Source organism: Schistocerca piceifrons, chromosome 3 (assembly GCF_021461385.2).
Source record: "Schistocerca piceifrons isolate TAMUIC-IGC-003096 chromosome 3, iqSchPice1.1, whole genome shotgun sequence".
NCBI classification, from domain to species: Eukaryota; Metazoa; Arthropoda; class Insecta; order Orthoptera; family Acrididae; genus Schistocerca; species Schistocerca piceifrons.
In genome coordinates, this window is record NC_060140.1 from 368,002,102 (window position 1) to 368,025,741 (window position 23,640).

Below are 23,640 nucleotides of genomic sequence, written 5' to 3' on the forward strand. Positions count from 1 at the left end.
TTGTTATGAGAGTCTGCTAAATTGGACCGGTCCAAATTGGGAAACAAGCATTGGTCCTACTCCGGCAACCCGACGCCATATAAGTAAAGATAACTCTACAGGAACACGCAAAATTAAACTCTAGCTTTGCGACGTTTACTTATTAACTAATGAATGACACTTATGAACTATATTTCAGACAATTTATTTACCTACTCGTACTGTAAAGAAAAGATTATGATTTGCAGCACAACACTTGCAGCAAAAGCGAAGAAAATACAATAATGGCAACTGTTCTCGCCTCAGTGGCTATTGTCGTCTGCCTGCCGTGCCACGTGACATCGACAACATTTCTCACCAGTAGAGCCAGCTTAAAAGTTTTAAGTTACCAATACACGGCGAAATACGAAGATGGCCCAGCTTAGGCAACAGTCCAACTTCAGCAACTTTCGCCTACTCATTTCTAGTCATCCACTGTCCAGCGACGTCACTCTTTGTGTCGCCTAATACTGACAACATAAATGTGTGACTTAGGAGCAGTTGCTCCACCGTGGTACCTCATCTTTCTTAACTCCCTGCACGCAGTCATTGTGTTACCTGTACTGCTAGTAGCACTCCGCGACTCTGCGACTTTATGGATTTATAGCGTCTGTGGTGTTATTTCAGTGATTACAAATTCGAATCAAATTTACAAAGAACTCCCTCTCGTCTAGATGCATGCACTGATTCGGTTGCATAGTCATTCCATCATTTCCTGACCAAAGCTGCCCCACAACTCTTTTAACTCTCCCTTGATATGAAATTTTCTGGCGGATTAAACCTGTGTGCCGGACGGAGACTCAAATTCTGGACCTCTGCCTTTTGCGGGCAAGTACTCTACCAAATGAGCTATCCAAGCACGACTCACGACCCGTCACCGCAACTCTAAACCGCCAGTCCCGAGTTCGGCTTTTAACCTGCCAGGAAGCTTCATATCATCGCACGCTCCATCGTAGAGTTAAAACTTCATTCTCGCCCTTGATATCTCTATACCGGCACTGGGACGAAGTTGACGTCCAAGTTAGCCCCACACATTTTCTATTGGGGACAATTTTGGGGATCTTGATGGCCACTGGAGTACCTCATCTGAGGACACAGGAGTGACGTACCACTGTTTCCTCAGTCACAGCCCGACGGCTCCTCACAACAACAATAATGCACTGTTGTGGCCGTTCTACCTGTCACACAGAACTGAAACTCTAATCATTTACACATCAGCCAACGGTGTGTACATGTACGAAGCTACACTGGCATCCGCACGTGTCTTCTAGGTGCTTCACTGTTTTTGACCGGTTGTGTACGAGCAAGGCTCCTTTGAAACGGACACTGCCGATTTTCTATCACACTTTCCCCAGTCACAGGACGTGCGCCGCTTCCAATTGCCACGTCGTCGACGTGAAGTTGAACACTGACCTTTACTTCATTTTACGTTGTGTAAACATATACAGGCAGAACGACAGTACGAATAGTCACAGAACTGTTTCAATAGCAAGATAATGTAAAAGTAATGTCGAAAACTCTCGAGGAAGGACGCTCTTCATCTCGTTAGAACCTGCTCGAAACCTCAGTAACCGTGTTTCAGAATACAAACTGCAAATATTATTCAGTACCCTGAGTATCCATCACAAAGTGAACATTGGGGAACGAACATTGTACGATGGGATGGACCTGATTAGCCTAAATGATTACATAACCTCGGTAGTCATGCGACCTTGCAGAACAATCATGGAGCCCACGCAATACCAAGAATATGGCTGCTCAGTCGTCACCGACCCCAGCCATGTATCACTCTTCGGATGGTAAACTGGATCACAAGTTGGAGATACTGTGAAACAAAGAGTCCTCCAAGCAAACGACTTTCTTCCATTGCTCCGTAATGTAGATTTCATGTGGTCGGTGCCACGTTTTTCTGTTACTGCCATTTCCATCACTGATCAGTGAATTTAGAATTGCAGCTTGCCCTACAATTCCCTGCTTATGGAGCTCCATTCGTGTTGTTTTGGTGCTGACAGGGTTCGCCATCGAGACATTCAGTCCTGCAGTGACTTCCGTAGCCGTCGTCCTTTTGTTTCTCGTCACGATGCTCTTCCAATGACAGTTTGTCGCAATCACTCAATATACACTTTCGTCTCCGTTTTGACTAAGCAGATCAAGTTTTCCCGTTTTCCCTGTATGTGGTACAGAACTTCAATGCGGTGCCTCTTGAAACACCGGGCACTTCGGCTACCTTTGTTACGGAAGCGCCCGCCCTACGAGCGCCAACAATTTGCCCACTCTTCTTTAAATAATTCGTTTCAGCGTCCTAGAACCATGACTTCTTAAACTGATGGTTCGCTAACATTCAAACTTGTTAACATCGATCTTCTTTCGAACAAGAACCAGTACATTCTTCTTGGAATCTGAGGGCATTTCTCCTGCCTCATATGTCTTGGATACCAAATGGAAAACATTTCCATGTTACTATAAAATTACTCTCATCCAAACGCTTAATAGTCATTCGCGGAATATAGACCAAAATGCAGAATTCATTTCTCAGTGCTCTGACGATAAACATAGCGAGATACCTGAGAAGTCAATGACCACGCCCGCACAAAGTCGGACCGAAAATCAGCTGCGTGAAAGTCTGCCTGCAGCCGTGGCCAGAATTTTCCCTCGGAGAGGAACAGAAAGGAGCAGATCTGCGATGTTGACGGATGCGGTTTCTCCTGAAGAGAGCGGGGCCGTCACACGCCCACGACAAAGAAGTAAATTCGGTTGGCTAATGTGCCGTTCTAGCAAAAATGTAAATCCTATTCGATCTGAGCCGCAGAGGAATGGCGGCGAAGGTGTCGTCACTAGCGGTCGGGTAATACGAGCTGCGTAAAGAAATGAGCTGACGTTCGCACACTTAACAGTGGAAGGGTAAAGCAAACCAAATATACTTCCAAAGGCTTTCTTGTTCGATAATGGTGCAAGACAAGCAACAGGGACGGTATTCTGGAGATACCAATGGAAATGGTAACATTCAAACGGCGATCGGCCTCAGAAGGAAGAAAGGACTGCTTAATGTTCCGTGGACTCGAATTCGCTAGACGACGGACCTTAAAGACAGCTCCGACCTCTGTTATTTTAGAATTAGAGACTTTTTCAGTTTGCCAGAGACATAGTTACAGGTTCTAATTGATGTTACCGTCTTCGTCACCTTGCCCATGTAAGTTCCTTATCAAAGGTTCGACAGCTCATCATCGTGACGAATGTGTATCTTTCATTACAGAGCATGAGAACAACTGCTTCGATGGTGGCAGGCTCTGTGATGGAAGACAGGAATTAACCAAACTCTTTCCCAATTACTAATAAGACATATTTTCATACGCATAGTTACTAAAACAGTGAATTTCCATCACTAACAATTACATTCATAGTACATTCGTTCTATACAACAAAATATAGTTTCTCGGGACCTGTTGTCATCATATAACGCAAAACAAACGCACCACGCGTTATTGTCTGTAATTATCCTTTAGATGTTTAGCCCTTCTTACTTTTCATGAGTGAAGAAGATTTTATTAATGTTCAGATACACACAGTTTGATATACCGGAAAGATATTCCGCCTTACGCAAGACACCGTTTGATTAGTTTAGTTTTACCAGAAAATGTTTCAGCACTTTAGGGCTATCACCAGGCGGTTTTTGGTTGTCTTTCTGTTTAACATAACACTATCAATTATTTTGCGCTGGTAGTTTTACAGCATCAAAAATCATGACAAGCAGTAGAATATATGCTAGACACAAAATCACCAACTCAAAATAACTCACAGTATCATATTCGATTGCAAGCGTAATTTAGGAATTTAGGCATTATTAAGGAATGTGGGTCTTTTTACTATTCCCATTAATCTGGATAATCTGGATTAGTTATCGACGGGAATGGTGTTTATGTCGGTTGTTCCAACAATTTTTTAATACTATTAATGACACGGCGACGTAACCACTAGAAGCAGAGTTTTTGGGGAGTAACGATATCCAGTCTCTCTCTCTCCTTTTTTTTTTTTTTTTTTTTTTTTTTTTTTTTTTTTTTTTTTTTTTTTTTTCTTCAAAGCGATCTGGTCGATTTCCATCCTTATCCTTCTCTAGTGCAAGCTAGTGCTCTGTCCGTAACAACCTCGTCACCGGCAGGATATTTCATCACGTTTCGGGATCCCCACTGCAGGAGTTGGGAATGCTGCCAGTAAGAAGCTGACCCTTTATTTTGGAAAGCAAAATTCAACTTATACGAACATCAGTCCTTACATCCTTAGACAGATATCGTATGTATCATTATCAATGTAACGATGAAGAGAATTCACAGACGTTCTTACTAACGATCACTGATCACAGATATCGCAAAATATTTTGTATGGTTCAAATGGGTCTGAGCAGTATGGGACTTAACATCTGAGGTCATCTGTCCCCTAGAACTTAGAGCTACTTAAACCTGACTAACCTAAGGACATCACACACATCCATTCCCGAGGCAAGATTCGAACCTGCGACCGTAGCGGTCGCGCGGTTCCAGACTGAAGCCCCTAGAACCGCTCGGCCACACCAGCCGGCAATGTTTTGTATGTGGTGAGATGAAAGTCTTATACAGATTCGTGTGAACAAACACATGTTGCAATAAAAGCCCTCCGTTTCAAGATCTTGCTTCGTTTCAAGTTCTTGCTTCGTTTCAGGGCTAAATTACTTACTTTGAATCACCATAGTGAAAAATAAAATACGAGGGGCATTCAATAGGTAATGCAACAGACTTTTTTCTCAGAATAGGTTGGTTTCATCCAAAATTCCAATACCCATCATATTCCCCACTCTCTCGGCTACAAAATTTTATTTTTCAACATAATATCTGTTCATTGCGAATGCCTCATGCCACCTTACTGGGAGGACTGCATACCCACATGGTAAAACTCTACTGGTCGACGTCGGAACCAACGTCTTGCTGCATCAGTAACCTCCCCATCATGCACATACTGCTTCCCGCGGAGTGCATCCTTCATTGGAAGGTGCGAGATCCGTGTTGAAGGCTGAATGAGGAAGAACGGTGCAATGAAGTTTTGTGAACTCCTCTCGGCTGCATAGACTGGTGTGAGGCCTAGCCTTTTCGTGGAATAGGAGAAGATAGTTTTCATCAGCTCGAATGAAGGTGTCCGCACGTTCCATTATTGCAGGAGTCACAGCTGTGTGCCGCCGGGCGGCAGTTTTTGCGTGATGTTGTTGCGATGATGACAGACACCTTGCCCCAAGACTCGCCGTGGTTTTGTTCACAGCCAGGTCTCAATAAACATTCTGCAAGCGCCTACGAATGTCTGCGATGCTCGGTTTTCCCCACAAAGGAAACTCACAGACAGTTCTGCGCTTAGAACGCTCCTCTGTTACTAACGCCTATTTGAAGGCTACGTATATTGTCACCACCTATCGGAGCTTCATGAAATTTTAGGGATGGAGCCGAAATATTCCACGATATCCCCAACAAATTTTCAATTTTTTCAGCCGAAACTGGCCGATAAAAGAAAGCTGTTGCGTTACTTATTGAACGCCGTCTGTAGCTACGGAATTAACTGGAATAAAGCATAAAAATCGGAAAAATGAAACGAACGCAGTCGTATTCGTTCTCGATTCTGCGTCCCGGCAGGGGAGCGCGCCAGCTGCAGCGTGTTTTGGTAAAATACGAGAATCGGAGGAAACTGCGGCGACTCGCGGCTTCCTGGGCGGCGTCTTTGAGGGCGGAGCTGAAGGCGGCCACCTGTTGTTGCGGATGTCCCTGCCTCTGCCTCTGCCGCTGCAACAAGTCGCTCCGCAACAAGTCTGCCCGCTGCTGAGCGCGCAGTGCTCGCGTCTCGCTAGGAGCGACTTTTGTTAGGTCTTGCTTCGTGATTTCGGTTCACCGATCGAAAATACGCACTGTGAACAACCTCTCTGTGCAGCATGTCACATTTAATCCCGACTGCAAAGCTTGTTCCACGACAGCTCAAACATCAGGTTCTCCCCTCCGACACTTACCATTACGAACTTCTAATGGCTTTTCTACATACTCGGATGCATCTGCCCACAACTACACCATATTCTACATATTGGTGATTTTCCTTGTGTCTGCCGAGCATCATTCGTCGGCCTTAAAAAATGGTTCAAATGGCTCTGAGCACTTAACTTCTGAGGTCACCAGTCCCCTAGAACTTAGAACTACTTAAACCTAACTAACCTACGGATATCACACACATCCATGCCCGAGGCAGGATTCGGACCTGCGACCGCGGGGGTCGCACGTTTCCAGAGTGAAGCGCCTAGAACCGCTCGGCCACTCCGGCCGACGTCGGCCTTAAACATTGGTTTGTTTATTGTAGTGACGTTGCTTGTCACCAACTCTAAAGTTGGTTTGTAGCGCTTCCCCATTCTTGTAGCTCGTCAGCTACCGTCTTCATTTCAGCATTTCAGCAAACACTGTATTTGATGTTGCCAGGATGTGTGCCTTAAAGAACGTTGAAAGATAGTACTCGTTTAATGTCTTTATGCGTGACTAGGGCCTCCCGTCGGGTAGACCTTTCTCTGGCTGTAAGTCTTTCGATTTGACGAATGCCTTAATGTAATCTAGCAAAATTAACCAGAAGATGTGATTTATTATCGTGAAACCGATTGTACCTTCACACCACAATAAATGAGAAATAGCAGCTACAAGCGGACTTTACAATTTTTTTAGAAGAGTTTATCACAAGCTTTTAAAAGACCTTTAACTACATATAGACTAAGCTGGGGTTATATGTTCGTTTAAGCATAACTGCTGAATCCTAGCACATCGCCAGTCTGCCGTATTTCCTCGTATCTAGCTAGACCTGACCCTAGGATTTCTTCTTCCACCGCCACCATTATCAGCCACGACTTATGCAGTAATACGTGCTAACGATTTTCTTTCCGTTTCATTATGTTCTATGTTATTCCTTCTCGTTGACTAGTTGCATCACCCCTTCATCCCTTACTCGATCAGTCCAAATAACCTTCAACAGTGTCGTTTCTAATCGTTTCATTTCTGACTTCCCCACTACAAAATTGTGCTCTGAACACAGGTTTTCATTAAATTTTTCCTGGTCTCGTGATTTATAATTTTGGATACTAGTAGTTTCTTTTTCCAGAAAGCTCCTTTGCCGGATGCAGTCCCTGTGCTTCGTGTGCATTGTCCATCCAGAATGTTCCGAGACTGACGTTATTCAAACCGTATAAACGACAACGGCGCAATTTTTATCCATAATGTATAAGCGACAACAGTGCAGTAACTACGGTGGCAGCTTCAACTAACAACTTTAAACAACTGATGTGCGTTCGACCCTACAGTGTGAGCAGGCAGTTTCAACTTGTGAATGTGCGCCCATAGTCAGTCATCGTTATGTCACAAATCAGAATGAGCAACATCTCTAAATCAAGGGTTCAAGGCATCCTCAAGAATGTCTTGCAGAAGAGGACAGTGTGTCAAGTTTTGTTCCGCACACATTGATTCCTGAACAAAAAAGACTTCTGGGCGCTTGTTGGGACTTGATTGCAATGAAAACGCCGACAATTCTTCTCTGGAAAAACTCATCACGGGTGACGAGACTTGGTGTTATCAATATGAACCTACCACAAAATGACAGGAAAGCGCAGAAATTCATTTCAAGGGTCGACACTTTGATGATATAACAGACAATCAAGCCAGTATGAAAGTTCAATTCGTTGGAATCAGGTGGGGGAGGAGCTGGGGGAACTATGTAGAACACCTGGAGTATTAAAACCACCATTTTAACTTTTCACCATTTATTATCAAACTAGCCTCGAAACTTTTTTAGACAGACGGCATATGCCAGATGTATAAGTGAATTTTATCAAAATCTATGCATTAAGTATAAAACATTACTGGTTCCTTTCCACACCAAGAAAAACCTAGAGTTTGATGCTGATTGGTTTGTGGGGCGCTCAACTGCGTGGTCATCAGCGCCTGTGAAAAGTCCCAGTTTTTACAAAGTCCATTTTTTTCACAATCCAATCTAGCCATTGTCACAAATGAAGACGATGATGAAATGATGAGAACAACACACCCAGTCCCCGGGCAGGGAAAATCCCGAACCCAGCTAGGAATCCAAACTTAGAGTGTTTTATATAAGACTGTCGTTACGAAAAAAATCCTTCTCGTAGCTATGCATGACACTCTATGGAAAAATGGAGTTCTCACGTGTGCCTCACATGAGCAATGTTCCCGAAACAATGTAATACACCACCTTTTGAAGAACTAAGTATTTTCAGTTCTGGGCTTGAATTGTAGTTCGTCTCGAAAAATTTGTACGTATTGCGGCGAAATTCCATTTATATTTAAGGGATTGAAAAGATCTTACTAAAAAAGAAAGTAAGTTTCTTACTCCCAAACCTCCTCCAGATGTCAGACACTCTGATCGGTACAAAACGTTGTAAGTCTATAGACTAGCAACCAAAAGACCGATTTAGTTTGTGTTTTGTGCTGTCTGAGAGAGAGACACCTTCTCTTTAGAAATGTAGAGGAGGAGGACTCCATCCTAGGGCTGATGACAGATGCCGGGCCTGGACTTAAAACTCTTCACCTGTTCACTGTAGCCATCCTATGCAACTGGGTTTCAGAACGATGGTAAGTGTGAGATGCATCTGCATGTATCACGACGAAGGGACCGCGAAGTCGTTTGTTTTGAGTTAGAGTTTTGCTTTTCGAAATTAATTTACACAGCCAGCTACTTGAATTCCACATGCACTCAGGCAAGGGAGCTGGTGTGTATATGCACTTTTCTGGTTTTTTTTCTTTAATTTGCTGACTAATTCAGTATATGAACATAGCTAATTGTATCATTTCATTTCCAATTCCAACAAATTGTGGCAAGGGATTATTGCGTATCTTTTATAATTCATTTGAACCTTTGTACGCTTTATAAGTATTTTTTCCGTATTCAGTGACAGAATCAACTTAATATGTCTTAGTAATAGACAGGATTTCAATGCGAACTTTGGTTTCATTTTACATTTATGTGTGCTATGGTACCCATATTTCATGTTTAACTGAACTACCCCTGCTTAATTTCAGATGAATAATGTTTCCCTTGAGTGACTTTTTCATAATATACTCCAAGAAAAATAAACTGACGCACCACGAAGGAACTGGTCGGTAGATGTGGCGTACATGTACAGGCAAACAATTGATTACAGTTTCAGTAAAATTCGATGATTTATTCGATAGAAAGAGATTCACAAACTGAGCAAGTCAATAACGCGTTGGTCCATCTCTGGCCCTTATTCAAGCAGTTATTCGGCTTGGCATTGATTGATAGAGTTTCTAGATGTCCTCCTGGAGGATATCGTGCCAAATTCTGTCCAACTGGCGCATTAGGTCGTCAAAATACCGAGCTGACTGGAAGGCCCTGCCCATAACGCTCCAAACATTCTCATTTGCGAGAGATCTACCTAGCTTGCTGGCCGATGCACGGTTTGTCAGTCACGAAGATAAGCACTGGAAATTCTCGCCGTGTATGGGCCAGCATTATCTTGCTGAAATGTAAGCCCACGATGGCTTTCCATGAAAGGCAACCAAACGGGGCGCAGAATATTGTCAACGCACCACTGTGCCGTAAGGGAGCCGCGGATGACAACCAAAGGGATGCTGCTATGAAATGAAATGGCATCACCCCTGGCAGTCGGGCTGCATGGCGGGCGACAGTCAGGTCACCGGGGCTCAGTTCGGAGTGGAACTCATCGCTGAAGACAGTTTTACTTCGTCAAAGAGATTCAAGGCTGAAGACGTGTCTGGAGACGCCGTAGACAACGGTGGGATACCAACCTCGTTGTCGCCCGCCATACGGCCCGACTATCTCGAGTGATGCCATTTCATTTCATAGCAGGTTCCCTTTCGTTTTCATCCGCGTCTCCCTTACGGCACAGTGGTGCGTTGACAAAGATGCTCCCCGTGTTGTTGCCCTTCACGATAAGCCGTCCTGAGCTTTCATTTTAGCACTTTAATGCCCGCCCGCACACGGCTAGAATTTCTACTGCTTAACTTCCTGCTTACGAAACCCTATCTTGGCCTGCAAAGTCGCCGGATCTATCCTCAACTACCGAGCGAGGTGGCGCAGTGGTTAGCACACTGGACTTGCATTCGGGAGGACGACGGTTCAATCCCGTCTCCGGCCATCCTGATTTAGGTTTTCCGTGATTTCCCTAAATCGCTTCAGGCAAATGCCGGGATGGTTCCTTTGAAAGGGCACGGCCGATTTCCTTCCCCATCCTTCGCTCACCCGAGCTTGCGCTCCGTCTCTAATGACCTCGTTGTCGACGGGATGTTAAACACTAATATCCTCCTCCTCCTCCTCTATCCTCAACTGAAGACTATTGCAGTAATACGAGCAGGGGCCTCCATTCCGCTCGGGATTTTAACGATCCAACACGCCAATTCTACATAATTTAGCGCGGTATCCCTTTACAGACAAATGGAAAAACTGGTGGAAGCAGACCTCGTGGAAGATTAGTTTGGATTCCGTAGAAATGTTGGAACACGCGGGGCTACACTGATCCTACGACTTATCTTAGACAACAGGTTAAGGAAAGGCAAACCGACGTTTCTAGCATTTGTAGAGTTAGAGAAAGCTTTCCATAATGTTGACTGACAAATTTTGAAGGTGGCACGGGTCAAATGCAGGGAGCGGAAGGCTATTTACAATTTGAACAGAAACCAGATGGCAGTTATAAGAGTCGAGGGACATGAAAGGGAAGCAGTGGTTGGGAAGGGAGTGAGACAGGGTTGTAGCCTCTCCACGATGTTATTCAATATGTACACTCCTGGAAATTGAAATAAGAACACCGTGAATTCATTGTCCCAGGAAGGGGAAACTTTATTGACACATTCCTGGGGTCAGATACATCATATGATCACACTGACAGAACCACAGGCACATAGACACAGGCAACAGAGCATGCACAATGTCGGCGCTAGTACAGTGTATATCCACCTTTCGCAGCAATGCAGGCTGCTATTCTCCCATGGAGACGATCGTAGAGATGCTGGATGTAGTCCTGTGGAACGGCTTGCCATGCCATTTCCACCTGGCGCCTCAGTTGGACCAGCGTTCGTGCTGGTCGTGCAGACCGCGTGAGACGACGCTTCATCCAGTCCCAAACATGCTCAATGGGGGACAGATCCGGAGATCTTGCTGGCCAGGGTAGTTGACTTACACCTTCTAGAGCATGTTGGGTGGCACGGGATACATGCGGACGTGCATTGTCCTGTTGGAACAGCAAGTTCCCTTGCCGGTCTAGGAATGGTAGAACGATGGGTTCGATGACGGTTTGGATGTACCGTGCACTATTCAGTGTCCCCTCGACGATCACCAGTGGTGTACGGCCAGTGTAGGAGATCGCTCCCCACACCACGATGCCGGGTGTTGGCCTTGTGTGCCTCGGTCGTATACAGTCCTGATTGTGGCGCTCACCTGCACGGCGCCAAACACGCATACGACCATCACTGGCACCAAGGCAGAAGCGACTCTCATCGCTGAAGACGACACGTCTCCATTCGTCCCTCCATTCACGCCTGTCGCGACACCACTGGAGGCGGGCTGCACGATGTTGGGGCGTGAGCGGAAGACGGCCTAACGGTGTGCGGGACCGTAGCCCAGCTTCATGGAGACGGTTGCGAATGGTCCTCGCCGATACCCCAGGAGCAACAGTGTCCCTAATTTGCTGGGAAGTGGCGGTGCGGTCCCCTACGGCACTGCGTAGGATCCTACGGTCTTGGCGTGCATCCGTGCGTCGCTGCGGTCCGGTCCCAGGTCGACGGGCACGTGCACCTTCCGCCGACCACTGGCGACAACATCGATGTACTGTGGAGACCTCACGCCCCACGTGTTGAGCAATTCGGCGGTACGTCCACCCGGCCTCCCGCATGCCCACTATACGCCCTCGCTCAAAGTCCGTCAACTGCACATACGGTTCACGTCCACGCTGTCGCGGCATGCTACCAGTGTTAAAGACTGCGATGGAGCTCCGTATGCCACGGCAAACTGGCTGACACTGACGGCGGCGGTGCACAAATGCTGCGCAGCTAGCGCCATTCGACGGCCAACACCGCGGTTCCTGGTGTGTCCGCTGTGCCGTGCGTGTGATCATTGGTTGTACAGCCGTCTCGCAGTGTCCGGAGCAAGTATGGTGGGTCTGACACACCGGTGTCAATGTGTTCTTTTTTCCATTTCCAGGAGTGTATATTGAGCAAGCAGTAAAGGAAACAAACGAAAAATTCGGAGTAGGTATTAAAATCCATGGAGAATAAATAAAAAATTTGAGGTTCGCCGATGACATTGTAATTCTGTCAGAGACAGTAAAGGACTTGGAAGAGCAGTTAACGGAATGGACAGTGTCTTGAAAGGAGGGTATAAGATGAACATCAACAAAAGCAAGACGAGGATAATGGAATGTAGTCGAATTAAGTCGGGTGATGCTGAGGGAATTCTATTAGGAAATGAGACACTTAAAGTAGTAAATGAGTTGTGCTATTTGGGGAGCAACATAGCTGATGATGGCCAAAGTAGAGAGAATATAAAATGTTGACTGGCTATGGCAAGGAAAGCGTTTCTCAAGAAGAGAAATTTGTTGACATCGAGTATAGATTTGTCAGGAAGTCCTTTCTGAAATTAGAATGGAGGGTAAAAATCGTAGAGGGAAACCAAGAGATGAATACACTAAGCAGATTCAGAGGGACGTGGGTTGCAATAGTTACTCGGAGATGAAAAAGCTTGCGCAGGGTAGAGTGGCATGGAGAGTTGCAACAAATCAGTCTCTGGATGGAGGACCACAACAAAAACATATCTCGGAGGATATCCAACAACACTATCAATAAATACCAAGCCGAAAAACTGCTTGCATGAGGACCAGAGGTGGACCAACGAATTAGTAACTTGCTCAGTTTGTGACTGTTGAATAAAGCATCCAATTTTTCTGAAAATATGTTCGTCCCATTCGGATAATTCCTTCGTGCTGCGCTCTTTTCTTTTTTCCCCTTTTTCTTAGAGCGCATTCCACATGGTCTTATGGGGAGCTGTCTGTTCACTGTATATGTCGCCGGGTTCAATCTCGTCAACATCTCAGAGGCATACTCAATGCTCAACCATAGTCACATAAATCCAGTCTTCGTGTAGACGGCAGTTTTGCTTCGCCTTTAGTTACCTGTGCTGCAGATTCTTGATGCTTTTGTTGTCGTCTGTGTCGACAGGCCAGGGCCGCGTGAACCAGCTGGGCGGCGTGTTCATCAACGGGCGGCCGCTGCCCAATCACATCCGTCTGAAGATCGTCGAGATGGCGGCGGCGGGCGTACGGCCGTGCGTCATTTCGCGGCAGCTGCGCGTGTCGCACGGCTGCGTCTCCAAGATCCTCAACCGCTACCAGGAGACCGGCTCCATCCGGCCCGGCGTCATCGGCGGCTCCAAGCCGCGCGTCGCCACCCCGGAGGTGGAGGCGCGCATCGAGCACTACCGCCGCGAGAACCCCGGCATCTTCAGCTGGGAGATCCGCGACAGGTGAGTCCACCTACTTGCCTTCCATATTCACTCCCACCGTCTCTGGTATGGTTCAAATGTGTCAATCAATCCCTTCCTCATACAGTTTTGTGGGTTTGCTTTACCAGATTCGGCTAAGAATCTTTTTTCTGCCTTCATTTGCCCATATTTTCCATGACAGGGTAGAAGACCACGTTCGATACTTAATTTGTACACGAGGCTTCAATAAGTAATGCAGTACATTTTTTCTTGGACAGTTTTGATTGAAAAACCGCGGAATTTGTTGCGGAACGTAGTGGAATATTCCCACTTTCACCCTTATAGTTTCATGAAGTTCCGACAGATGATGGAGCTATACGGAGCCTTCAAAAAGGTGTCTATAAATAACGTGTGTTCCAAACAGGACAGTAATAGGACTGTTATTGAGTTTCTGTTGGCGGAAAACTGTAGCATCGCAGATATTCATAGGCGCTTGCTGAATGTTTACGGAGACCTGACTTCGAACAAAAGCACGGTGAGTCATTGGGCGAGCCGTATGTCAAGATCAGAAGGCCGCGTAAACTTGTCCGATTTCCCACGTGCCAGCCGACCGCACATGGCTGTGACTCCTGCAATCTTGGAACGTGTGGACGCTCTCATTCGAGGTAATCGACAGGCCAAACTCAAGACACCTCGCTCCTCAACTAGACGCCTCTGTCGGAAGTGCTGACAGACTCGCCCGCCATTTAGGATACTCAGAGGTGTGTGTTCGCTAGGTTCCTCGCTGAATAGTAGAAGATCATAAAGAGCGATGAAGGATCATCCAAGGAGTGGCTCATCACCACTTTTCCTCCTAAGAAAAAACTTATAGCCCTCAGCCGTTAAAGTCACAGCGAAGGCTCGCTAGGACTCTGAAGGGTTTATTCTTCTTATCGTCCTCTCTCAAGGTGCAACGACCAGCTCTGAAGTGTATTGTACTACCCTCTGGCAACTGAAGAAAAGTCTTCAGCGTGTCTGTCACCACAAAAATGCAAACGAACTTTTGCTTCTTCATGATAACATCAGAGAGTAGCTCACAAAACTTTATTGTACGGTTGTTCCTCATCTACCCTGCAACGTACATCTCGAACCTCCCGACTTCCATCTGTCTGACCCAATGAAGGATGCACTCCTTGGGAAGCTGTACGTGGATGATGGGGAGGCTATTGATGCAGCAGGACGGTGGTTACGACGGCGACCAGCAGAGTGGTCCTATGCAAGTATACGGGCCCTCCCAGTAATGTGGCGTAAGGTCGTAACACTGAACAGAGATTATGTTGGAAGATAGGGCCCCGTGGCCAAAAGAATAGGGAAGAACAATGTGTATTGGACTCCTGAATGAAACTACCTCCTTTCAGAAAAAAAGTGTTGCACTCCTTGTTGAACGCCCCCAATATTTTGTTTATTCTCACCTCAAATACAACCGATACTCAGCACATGTACCTATAACCACCTGTTCCAAATATGAATGATCGCTCATTCCGAATGAATGTGAGTAATTACAAAAGCACGCAGCTGGGCAAATTCAAGTGCAAGTTCTTGTTTCAGCTTTGCTGTAGCAGCCTTGAATAACACTTGAATGTAATCTATGACGACAGTCTGTCGGTGTACTTCGTCGCCATGCTCGATTCCGCGTCCCTAGCCACGCAACCACGCGCTTGGTCCTTTCGCATCGAAGCGTAGTGATGCAGCCTTCAAAATTTCAGCCGTTGAATGGAGTGGAAAATTTTAGGCGTAAAGAACCAGACGTCATCTCTCCTGTTACTGGTAAAATTACGTTAGTGATAGATCAGTGCGCTCCCACCAAGTCTATTCACTCTCTGTGTGTAGTTAAGATTTTGCACAGAATGAACCAGGGCATGGAGCAGCATCAGTGGCGGCTCCGTGATCAAGTAGGTATAGCCTGTTGTTTCTCGCCCCACGTGAAGGGTGATTTACTTTTTATTTTTATTTATCTATCTTTTTTTAACGAGAGTTTGTCCGATTTCGGTTTAGGATTATCTATAAAGAGCAAACTCAGTCGTTATGAGCAGTACAGAATTCTTGTAAGTGATGATTCTAGTGCTGATTTACGTAAATTCAGATGGAACCAAATTTGTTTCTAAATTGGTCACCATTACCTTCACTTACCTTGCGCTCAGTCAACTTTCATTATTCTTTTCAATCTGAATCACGGGGCGTATTTGACAATTCAGTTTTTAATGTAAACTGGCGATCCTCGCTTCTGCTTACTCTGTGAGTTCGAGTCTTCGTTTATGAGCAATTGCACGCCCATGTTGCAATCCTTAATGCACCCAGTCCGTGCTGAAAAAAGATTATTAGCACGTTATCACCGTTTGCTTGGGTGGAACCAAAGAATTAGTATTTTTATTTGCGTTCCAAGTAAGTACAGTTTCGGGAGTACGCCCTACCTCTTAAATAAATGCTCATAATGCAGCTACTTAGTCTGTTAAACTTCGCCATAACGTGCATACCAGCGCATCTTTTCTCCTCCTGTAACCTCCGACCTCTTGAACACTATGAGGGATAATTACTTGAAATGTTAGGTGAAGTGTAAACCCTGATCGGCGGATCTGTAGTTCATTACTCAAATTTGCACTGCACATGTTTCTCCTTGGGATAGAGACTAGGACTAATGCTCTGTTAATATTCATAGAAACGATTTGGCACTCACGCCCAGGTACATAATGTTAAATCACTGTATTTGTGCAACAGATAACTATCGGTTACAGGAAAGCACTCCTACGACAAAACAGAATGGAGGGACTATTTTTATGACTACCTGTCGCTGTCTTGTTATTTATTTATACCAACCCTGTATGAGGCAGCTACTGTCCTGTAGTTTTACGAAATCGCTGCAGCGCGTTGCGAATGTGTGACTTGGAAACAAACACCCGCTACTATCCTCTCTGTCCTTATCGGGCCTAAGGTACCTAATCCATTTCTCTTATTATCGTCTGTGTTCGAGGTTGTTCACACAATTAGAAGGGAGTAGATTCGAAGTAATAGTAGATGAAGGACAGAAGCGGGTACCACAACTCTATTGAAAATATAATTCGACTAAAGACTATTTTAAACACATACGATCTGAACATAAAGGACTACAATTACATCAATAATAGTCTCAAGGTGAAGAGGCTCTGAAATCTATGGGAAAAGTGCCTGGTTTCAAGACAATGATTGCAGGTCCGGAAGCCAAAGCTCGGTCTGTCAAGAAAATGTACACCAACTTACACAGGGCAGAAATAAAAGACTTAAATGAAGGCGACCGAGAGAGATGGATCCGGTCTAATGATGGCACACGGTATTAGAACGAGACAGATTACCTTACGCCGGCATCGAATCGTCGGTGCAAAGAATATATCGCAAAACGGAAACATTATCTCCACGTGCGAAGAATATACAGGGTGAAAAGTATTTAAACCGACAAACTCTGGGAGGTTGTAGGGGACACCAAAACAAATATTTTTCCCTAATGTCATTTTTCCCTATGAGGATTACTTAAACCGGTGGAGGCCGTACTACGCTCTTCAGTTGTTAGAGGCCATATTACGATCTTCAGTTGTTAGAGCGCGTATTACGCTCTTCAGTTGTAGGCAACTGCTGCCCACCAGTGTAGTAATGCATTGGCTCTGTTTAGTAATGGAGCAATACACCTGGAGTAAGTACACTGATATGGTTGTTGCATACTACGTAGCGCACCACAACGGACGAGCTACACAGCGGGTTTATCAACAACAATATCCTAATCGCCGTATCCCACATCATACGACCTTTGCTGCTGTGTACCAACGTCTGCATGAGACCGGGTCATTTAGCAGATTAACTGGACAGGGACGCCGTCGCACGGTAAGAACGCTGCAATTTGAGGAAGCTGTCTTGCAGCATGTGGAGCGGGGTCCTTCAATCAGCACTCTTGCAATTGCACGTAACATGTAGACGAATCAGACGAATGTAAGAACAGTCCTTCGAGAGTAATTACGTCCATTTCACTTACAGCGTGATCACAACCTGGAACCAGTTGATTATCCACCCAGAGCACAGTTTTTGCATTGGTACCTGGAACAGTGTGAAATGCATCCTACATTTCCATCCTCTGTGTTGTTTACCGATGAAGCAACGTTCGGGCGTGATGGAGTCTTCAACATGCACAATTCGCATGTTTGGAGTGAGGATAACCCACATGCCGCAGTTACTAGCGCTCATCAAGTGCGGTTCTTCGTTAATGTGTGGGCGGTGTTGTTGGGGACTGTTTAATTGGGCCGTATCTGCTACCCAGGCAATTAAATGGTAGGCACTATTACAATTTTATCGATAGAGCATTGCCGCAATTGCTGGAAGACGTCCCGCTCCCTACAAGACAACGCATGTGGTTCCAACATGACAGGGCGCCGGCACGTTTCAGTCGTCGTGTGCGTCTATTCCTGGACCGACGGTTCCCAGAAACGTGGATTGGCCGAAGTGGTCCTGTACCCTGGCCGGCTCGATCCCAGGATATGTCCCCTCTGGATTTTTTTTTTTTTTGTATGGGGAGAGATACGCAACTTTGTTTACGCAACTCCTGTCGCACCACTAGAGGATCTGGTTGCCCGGATAGTAGCAGCAACAGGAACAATTCAGGATACTCCTGGGGTTTTTTCCCGTGTCAGACAGAACATGATCCAACGGTGTAACCTTTATTTACGTGTCAATGGAGGCATTTTTGAAAATCTACTGTAATTGAAATTGGGTTGTGTTAATGTGTTGTCTCTTGGTCATAAAAAATGGAAAAGTATTTGTTGGTTTAATTAGTTTGTCGCCAGAGAAATCTTCCTCCACCGGTTTAAATACTCCTCATAGGAAAAAAAGACATTAGGGAAAAATATTTGTTTTGATTTCCCCTACATCCTCCCAGAGTTTGTCTGTTTAAGGGGCTCCGGAAAGGCTCAAAATCATGAAAAGTTCAATTTTTACTTTTTTGCGTTTTCTGAATCTGCAGACTATTACCTTTTAATAGATATATAATTTATTCAATTCCGAAGACTACAACTGTTTTTAAATTTTTTTTGAAATGTGTTCTACATGGGCGTGACCCACTGTGGCGCTGTTAAACTGCTGTCAAATGGTGTTATTATTAACGTCCGTGTTCATCAGGTACATTTTAGTGATGTGAGATAAAGTATATGTTGTGGCTAACCTGTGATGGTTCAATATATATTGCTGGTGTGATTGTCGATTGTTTCATGTTTATTTACTCTGTCGTTATCTCGAAAATATTCGTAATTAATTCTGTTTCTTGAGTCTCTGTTTTGTTGAAGTATAATAATGAGTAAAAGTAAAGTTATTAGAAATCCTCTAAAGGCTTTTAAGGAAAGGAGAAATGTTGGAAAGCCAAAGGTATGTGTTATTACTGTAAACAATAAAGACGATAACCAAGTGAGTGAACCTAACCTCTCGAGTACACCTGCCCATAGCAGTCAAAGTGGGAAAGAAAATACTTCACAGAAGAAGCTTGGTTCAATGAGTGAAAACTATGAATGTTTTATGGGCGAATCGGATGTGAATGAAATATTTGATATGTCGGTTCTCAAAGGAATTTTTTCAAACTGTGTAAGATGTATTCATTGTAGTGAAGTTGGTCTGGAACCCTCCATAATAAAGCACGTAGGACTTGCTAGTGAAATGCAACTGAAATGTGATAAGTGTTCATACATGACCACCTGTTGGAACAGTGTTGCAGTGACTGCAACTGAAGAAAATGGTAGCAAAATCTACGAACACAACAACGAGCGATGCTTGCTTTAGACAAGGAACGCCTTCGGGCTGCAGACAGGGCTGTAAAGAGTCTAGAAATACAAGCAAGAGTAAACAGGAGGAGGAACAAGAGGAAGCTGGAGGAGGAGTTTGCGGAGGATGAAGATAATCCATCCTATGGACCTGGAATGCACTAAAAAGTTAATCCAATCTTTGTCGCTCGATTCCCAAAACTTTTATTTTCTCATACTAATTACATGTTTTCTAAGGATCTTCCAAACATATTTGTTTCAAACTTTCAGTAAATGTAACACAGTACCTTCTGCATAATTTAACACAGCCTTTTTCCAAAAAACTGTATATTTTTGAATATATAAATAAAAAATAGCAAAAAAATGTTGTGAATTTTCATTACAATTGAAAAAAAAATCATCTTTAATAACTGAACTAAAATTTTGTAAAATCCCTGTGTTAAGTTGTAGCCCATATTCCAATAAATAATCTGTAAAAAGTTCAACTTCCTACCTCAAATACTTTGTGAGGAAAGATGTAATTTATAAGCGTTATTTTAACATTGCAAGTATAGGGCGTTCCGGAGCCCCTTAAATACTTTTCACCCTGTATATCGCCCGCATCTCGTGGTCGTGCGGTAGCGTTCTCGCTTCCCACGCCCGGGTTCCCCGGTTCGATTCTCGGCGGGGTCAGGGATTTTTCTCTGCCTCGTGATGGCTGGGTGTTGTGTGCTGTCCTTAGGTTAGTTAGGTTTAAGTAGTTCTAAGTTCTAGGGGACTGATGACCATAGATGTTAAGTCCCATAGTGCTCAGAGCCATTTTTTTGAACCCTGTATATCATAACAACATTACTATTCCGGAATAAATTTTAAAGGTTTGTGGGTGTCTTTATTTGAGCTACTGAAAACAACGTTGGAATAAGTATTTCAGTACGTTCATTCCAACGCATGTATTCAGCAACTCGAAGTTTTAAAGTATGAATCAGACTGGCGAAAAACCGGTTACCTGTTAAGTTGTTATGTCATTGATTACATTTTTGTTAGAGGAAAATTGCCACAGAGCAGGTAGCCGGCAGGAGTGCGCTGGGTGGTGAGCGTGTCGTGTGTTGCAGGCTGATCAAGGACGGGCTGTGCGACCGCAGCACGGCGCCCTCGGTGAGCGCCATCTCGCGGCTGCTCAGGGGCCGCGACGGACACGACGACGGCAAGCTGCCCGACGGTGAGTGCCTGCTGCCGGCGACCGCCTCTAGCTTCTATCTCTAGCCGAGAGGCAGGGTTGGCCTGTCTCGCCACAGCCGCCATTCTGGAGCGCACAGGTCTTAGAACGCTACTTGTAGTTTTCTGGGTTACGTACTTATCAATATTACTGTGTATTAATTTGCACGATCAGTCATCTTAATCAATTTTACTGTGTTTTAATTTGCACGATCAGTCATCTTAGTTTCTTCGTTTTATTGCTTACCTAAATGAAAGAAAAAAGGCTGATCTCATGAACAGGAGAAGGCACTAGGATCGTAGCACAGACTGCAAAGTATGCTGCTATATCCATAATACATGTATTTTCTTTAGTATATAGTCAAAAGAATCCGAAAATCCCTGTCTACTGCAGAACTGACCACTACATGACACGAGAAGAAGACTCGGCAGTATAAATGGAGGCGTGGAGTCTTGTGTTGTCCCTTTATCTCCTCTACACTGCTGATTAGCTCAAACCACCTCCTCCAGTTCACCTCCATCAGTTTGCTAATGACACCGCTTTCCTCGTCCTCTGCCCTACACCCCAGAAATCCCAACAATACCTCCAAATCCATCTCAATTAGTTTACGTCCTGGTCTAACCAATGGCTCCGTAAGTCCAATCCCTCCAAAACTCTGGCAGTAATTATAGGACTAACAACCCGCACCTTCCTCCTCCATGACTTCTATCTTACCATTTACGATCGTCCTATTCAATTAACTGACACACTAAAATATTGCGGACTTACCATCAACCGGAAACTAAAGTGGAAACCTAACCTAATAACCATCCAACAAAGCCCACAATAGACTAAAACTAATAACACTCGGAACTTCGGTATCACTCCCCTCAACTATTCTCCACCCCTACGACGCCCTGGTCTGACCCATCCTCCGCAAACACCCTGGTCTGACCCATCTTTCGCTATGCACATATTGCATGGGTCTCCGTCGCACCACAGTTATATAAGTCCCTCCAAATCTTCCAACGTCACGCACTCCATCTCGCTTTCCCCATCCGTTTAACTTCCCCCACATGGATCCTCTCACCAAATTCCCACTCCCAACTCATCCACATCGAATACCTCTGCATCTCCTATACTATCCGCAAACTAGCTTCCAATAAGCCTACTGTCTCCCCTCTGTTCACCTGCCATGGTGCGTTACCACGCCTTTACGAACACACCCCACGGTCCCTACACCTATACACACTCCATATCCTATCCCAACGCAACTTCAACCAACTCCCTCTTCCAGACAAATGCGATCCACCCCAGTAGTTATCCCTTCTACCAACTTTAACTCTTCCCCCTGACCCAGTCCCACTCCACATCAGAGATCCTCTCTTCTTTACCCTCTCCATTCATCCCAACTCCTTTCCTCTTTAACTACTATCCTACCCACAAACCACACTACTCCTCATCGTCGGTCTCTCCCACAGTCTGTCTTCTCATTGCCCACCTCAACTCCTATCTTATTACTCACACCCTTCAACCCTATGGGATACATTCTCCCCTCCTACAACACTTCTCACCCAGTGCAGGTCCCCATTTGAAGTGAAAGCGCAGCGCTTTTTCATAGAATATCACCAATCACCACGTAGCGCCGGCCGATGTGGCCGTGCAGTTCTAGGCGCTCCAGTCTGGAACCGCGTGACCGCTACGGTTGCAGGTTCGAATCCTGCCTGGAGCGTGGATGTGTGTGATGTCCTTAGGTTAGTTAGGTTTAAGTAGTTCTAAGTTCTAGGGGACTGATGACCACAGATGTTAAGTCCCATAGTGCTCAGAGCCATTTGAACCATTTCACCACGTAGCAACTCCGTATTTAAATTGTATATATTATTCACATAATTAGCTGTTCGTCTTTAATTTTTTAATCTAAAAACGAGAAACAGTCCTCCTATTTTTTTCTCATCTTTGTTATATTTTTTGAGAATGCTCTTGGCTGAAGAGCGGAGCGTTGTACCTCAGACAGCCACACTCCCTCTCCCCACACACATATGGGGGAGGGGGATGAAATAACAACAAAGAAAAAACTTATCAGTAGAGAATTAGCAACAGCACGGTGGGTCAGCCAGCAGAGCTCACTGAATTCGAAAGTAGGTTAATCATTTGATGTCACCAATGTAAACAAATCCACTAGGGACACTGCAATCCTGATAAAGCTGCCCCCTGCGAGTTTTGGGATGTGATTATAATATGGAAATGCGGAGGAAGAACAGCTAAACAAAGTTCAGGCAGACCTCATGTACTGGCAAACAGAAAAAGGCGGGCATCGCGGGGGATGGTTGTAAAATATTGCATGGGATCAGCGGAAGGGATCACTTTGAGTTACAAAGTCCTTCCAGCAGTCCAGGTAGCTCAACGACTAAGCATACGGAGTTAAAAAGCATAGGGTACAATGGTCGAGGAGCTCCTCATAGGTCACACATTGTGTAGCAGTCGGTGTTGAGCGACACTTGAACTGGGGTAAAGAGCGACGACACTGGGTGCTGGAGGAAGGCCAACGGACTGATTTTGAGTGATGAATCACGTAGTCCCATGTGACAATCCGATAGAAGGCTTTTGGGTTTGGCGAATGCCTGAGAACCTTACCTGCAGTCATGTGTGGTGCCAATAGCGCTGGCCGGTCGCTGTGGCCGATCGGTTCTAGGCACTTCAGTCCGGAACCGCGTGCCCGCTACGGTCGCAGGTTCGAATCCTGCCTTGGGCATGGATGCTTGTGATGTCCTTAGGTTGGTTAGGTTTAAGTAATTTCTAAGTCTAGGGGATTGATGACCTCAGATGTTAAGTCCCACAGAGCCATTTTGAACCATTTTTGACCCAATAGTGAAGTGTTACGATGTGGGGTGTTTTTCGTGGTTATGGTGTAGCCCCTTTATTGCGCTTAAGAAAACGCTAAATATGAAAGAATATAAATATGTTTTACGGCACCCGTACTGTGTGCAGTAGTACCGTCTGCTGCACTGTCATTTAAGTGCACTCATTTGCATTTTTCATTTGTTCAGAGCAGGATCTGCCATTCGAAACCCAGCCTGTTCTTTTGTTAATCAACAGTCTGGCGCTTCTTGTAACCATTTTAAAAGAACG

At 45.1% G+C, this 23,640-nt stretch overlaps 1 protein-coding gene across 1 annotated transcript in view; it reads left to right on the top strand.

Annotated features, from left to right (window-relative positions):
- The window catches only part of LOC124788663 (protein gooseberry-neuro-like), a 123,577-nt gene that overhangs the window by 38,630 nt on the left and 61,307 nt on the right, over positions 1 to 23,640 (top strand). Inside the window, exons 2-3 of the mRNA XM_047255939.1 lie at positions 13,272 to 13,575; positions 20,429 to 20,535. Coding sequence (XP_047111895.1) covers positions 13,272 to 13,575; positions 20,429 to 20,535 — 411 coding nt within the window. The remainder of the gene's footprint in view (positions 1 to 13,271; positions 13,576 to 20,428; positions 20,536 to 23,640) is intronic.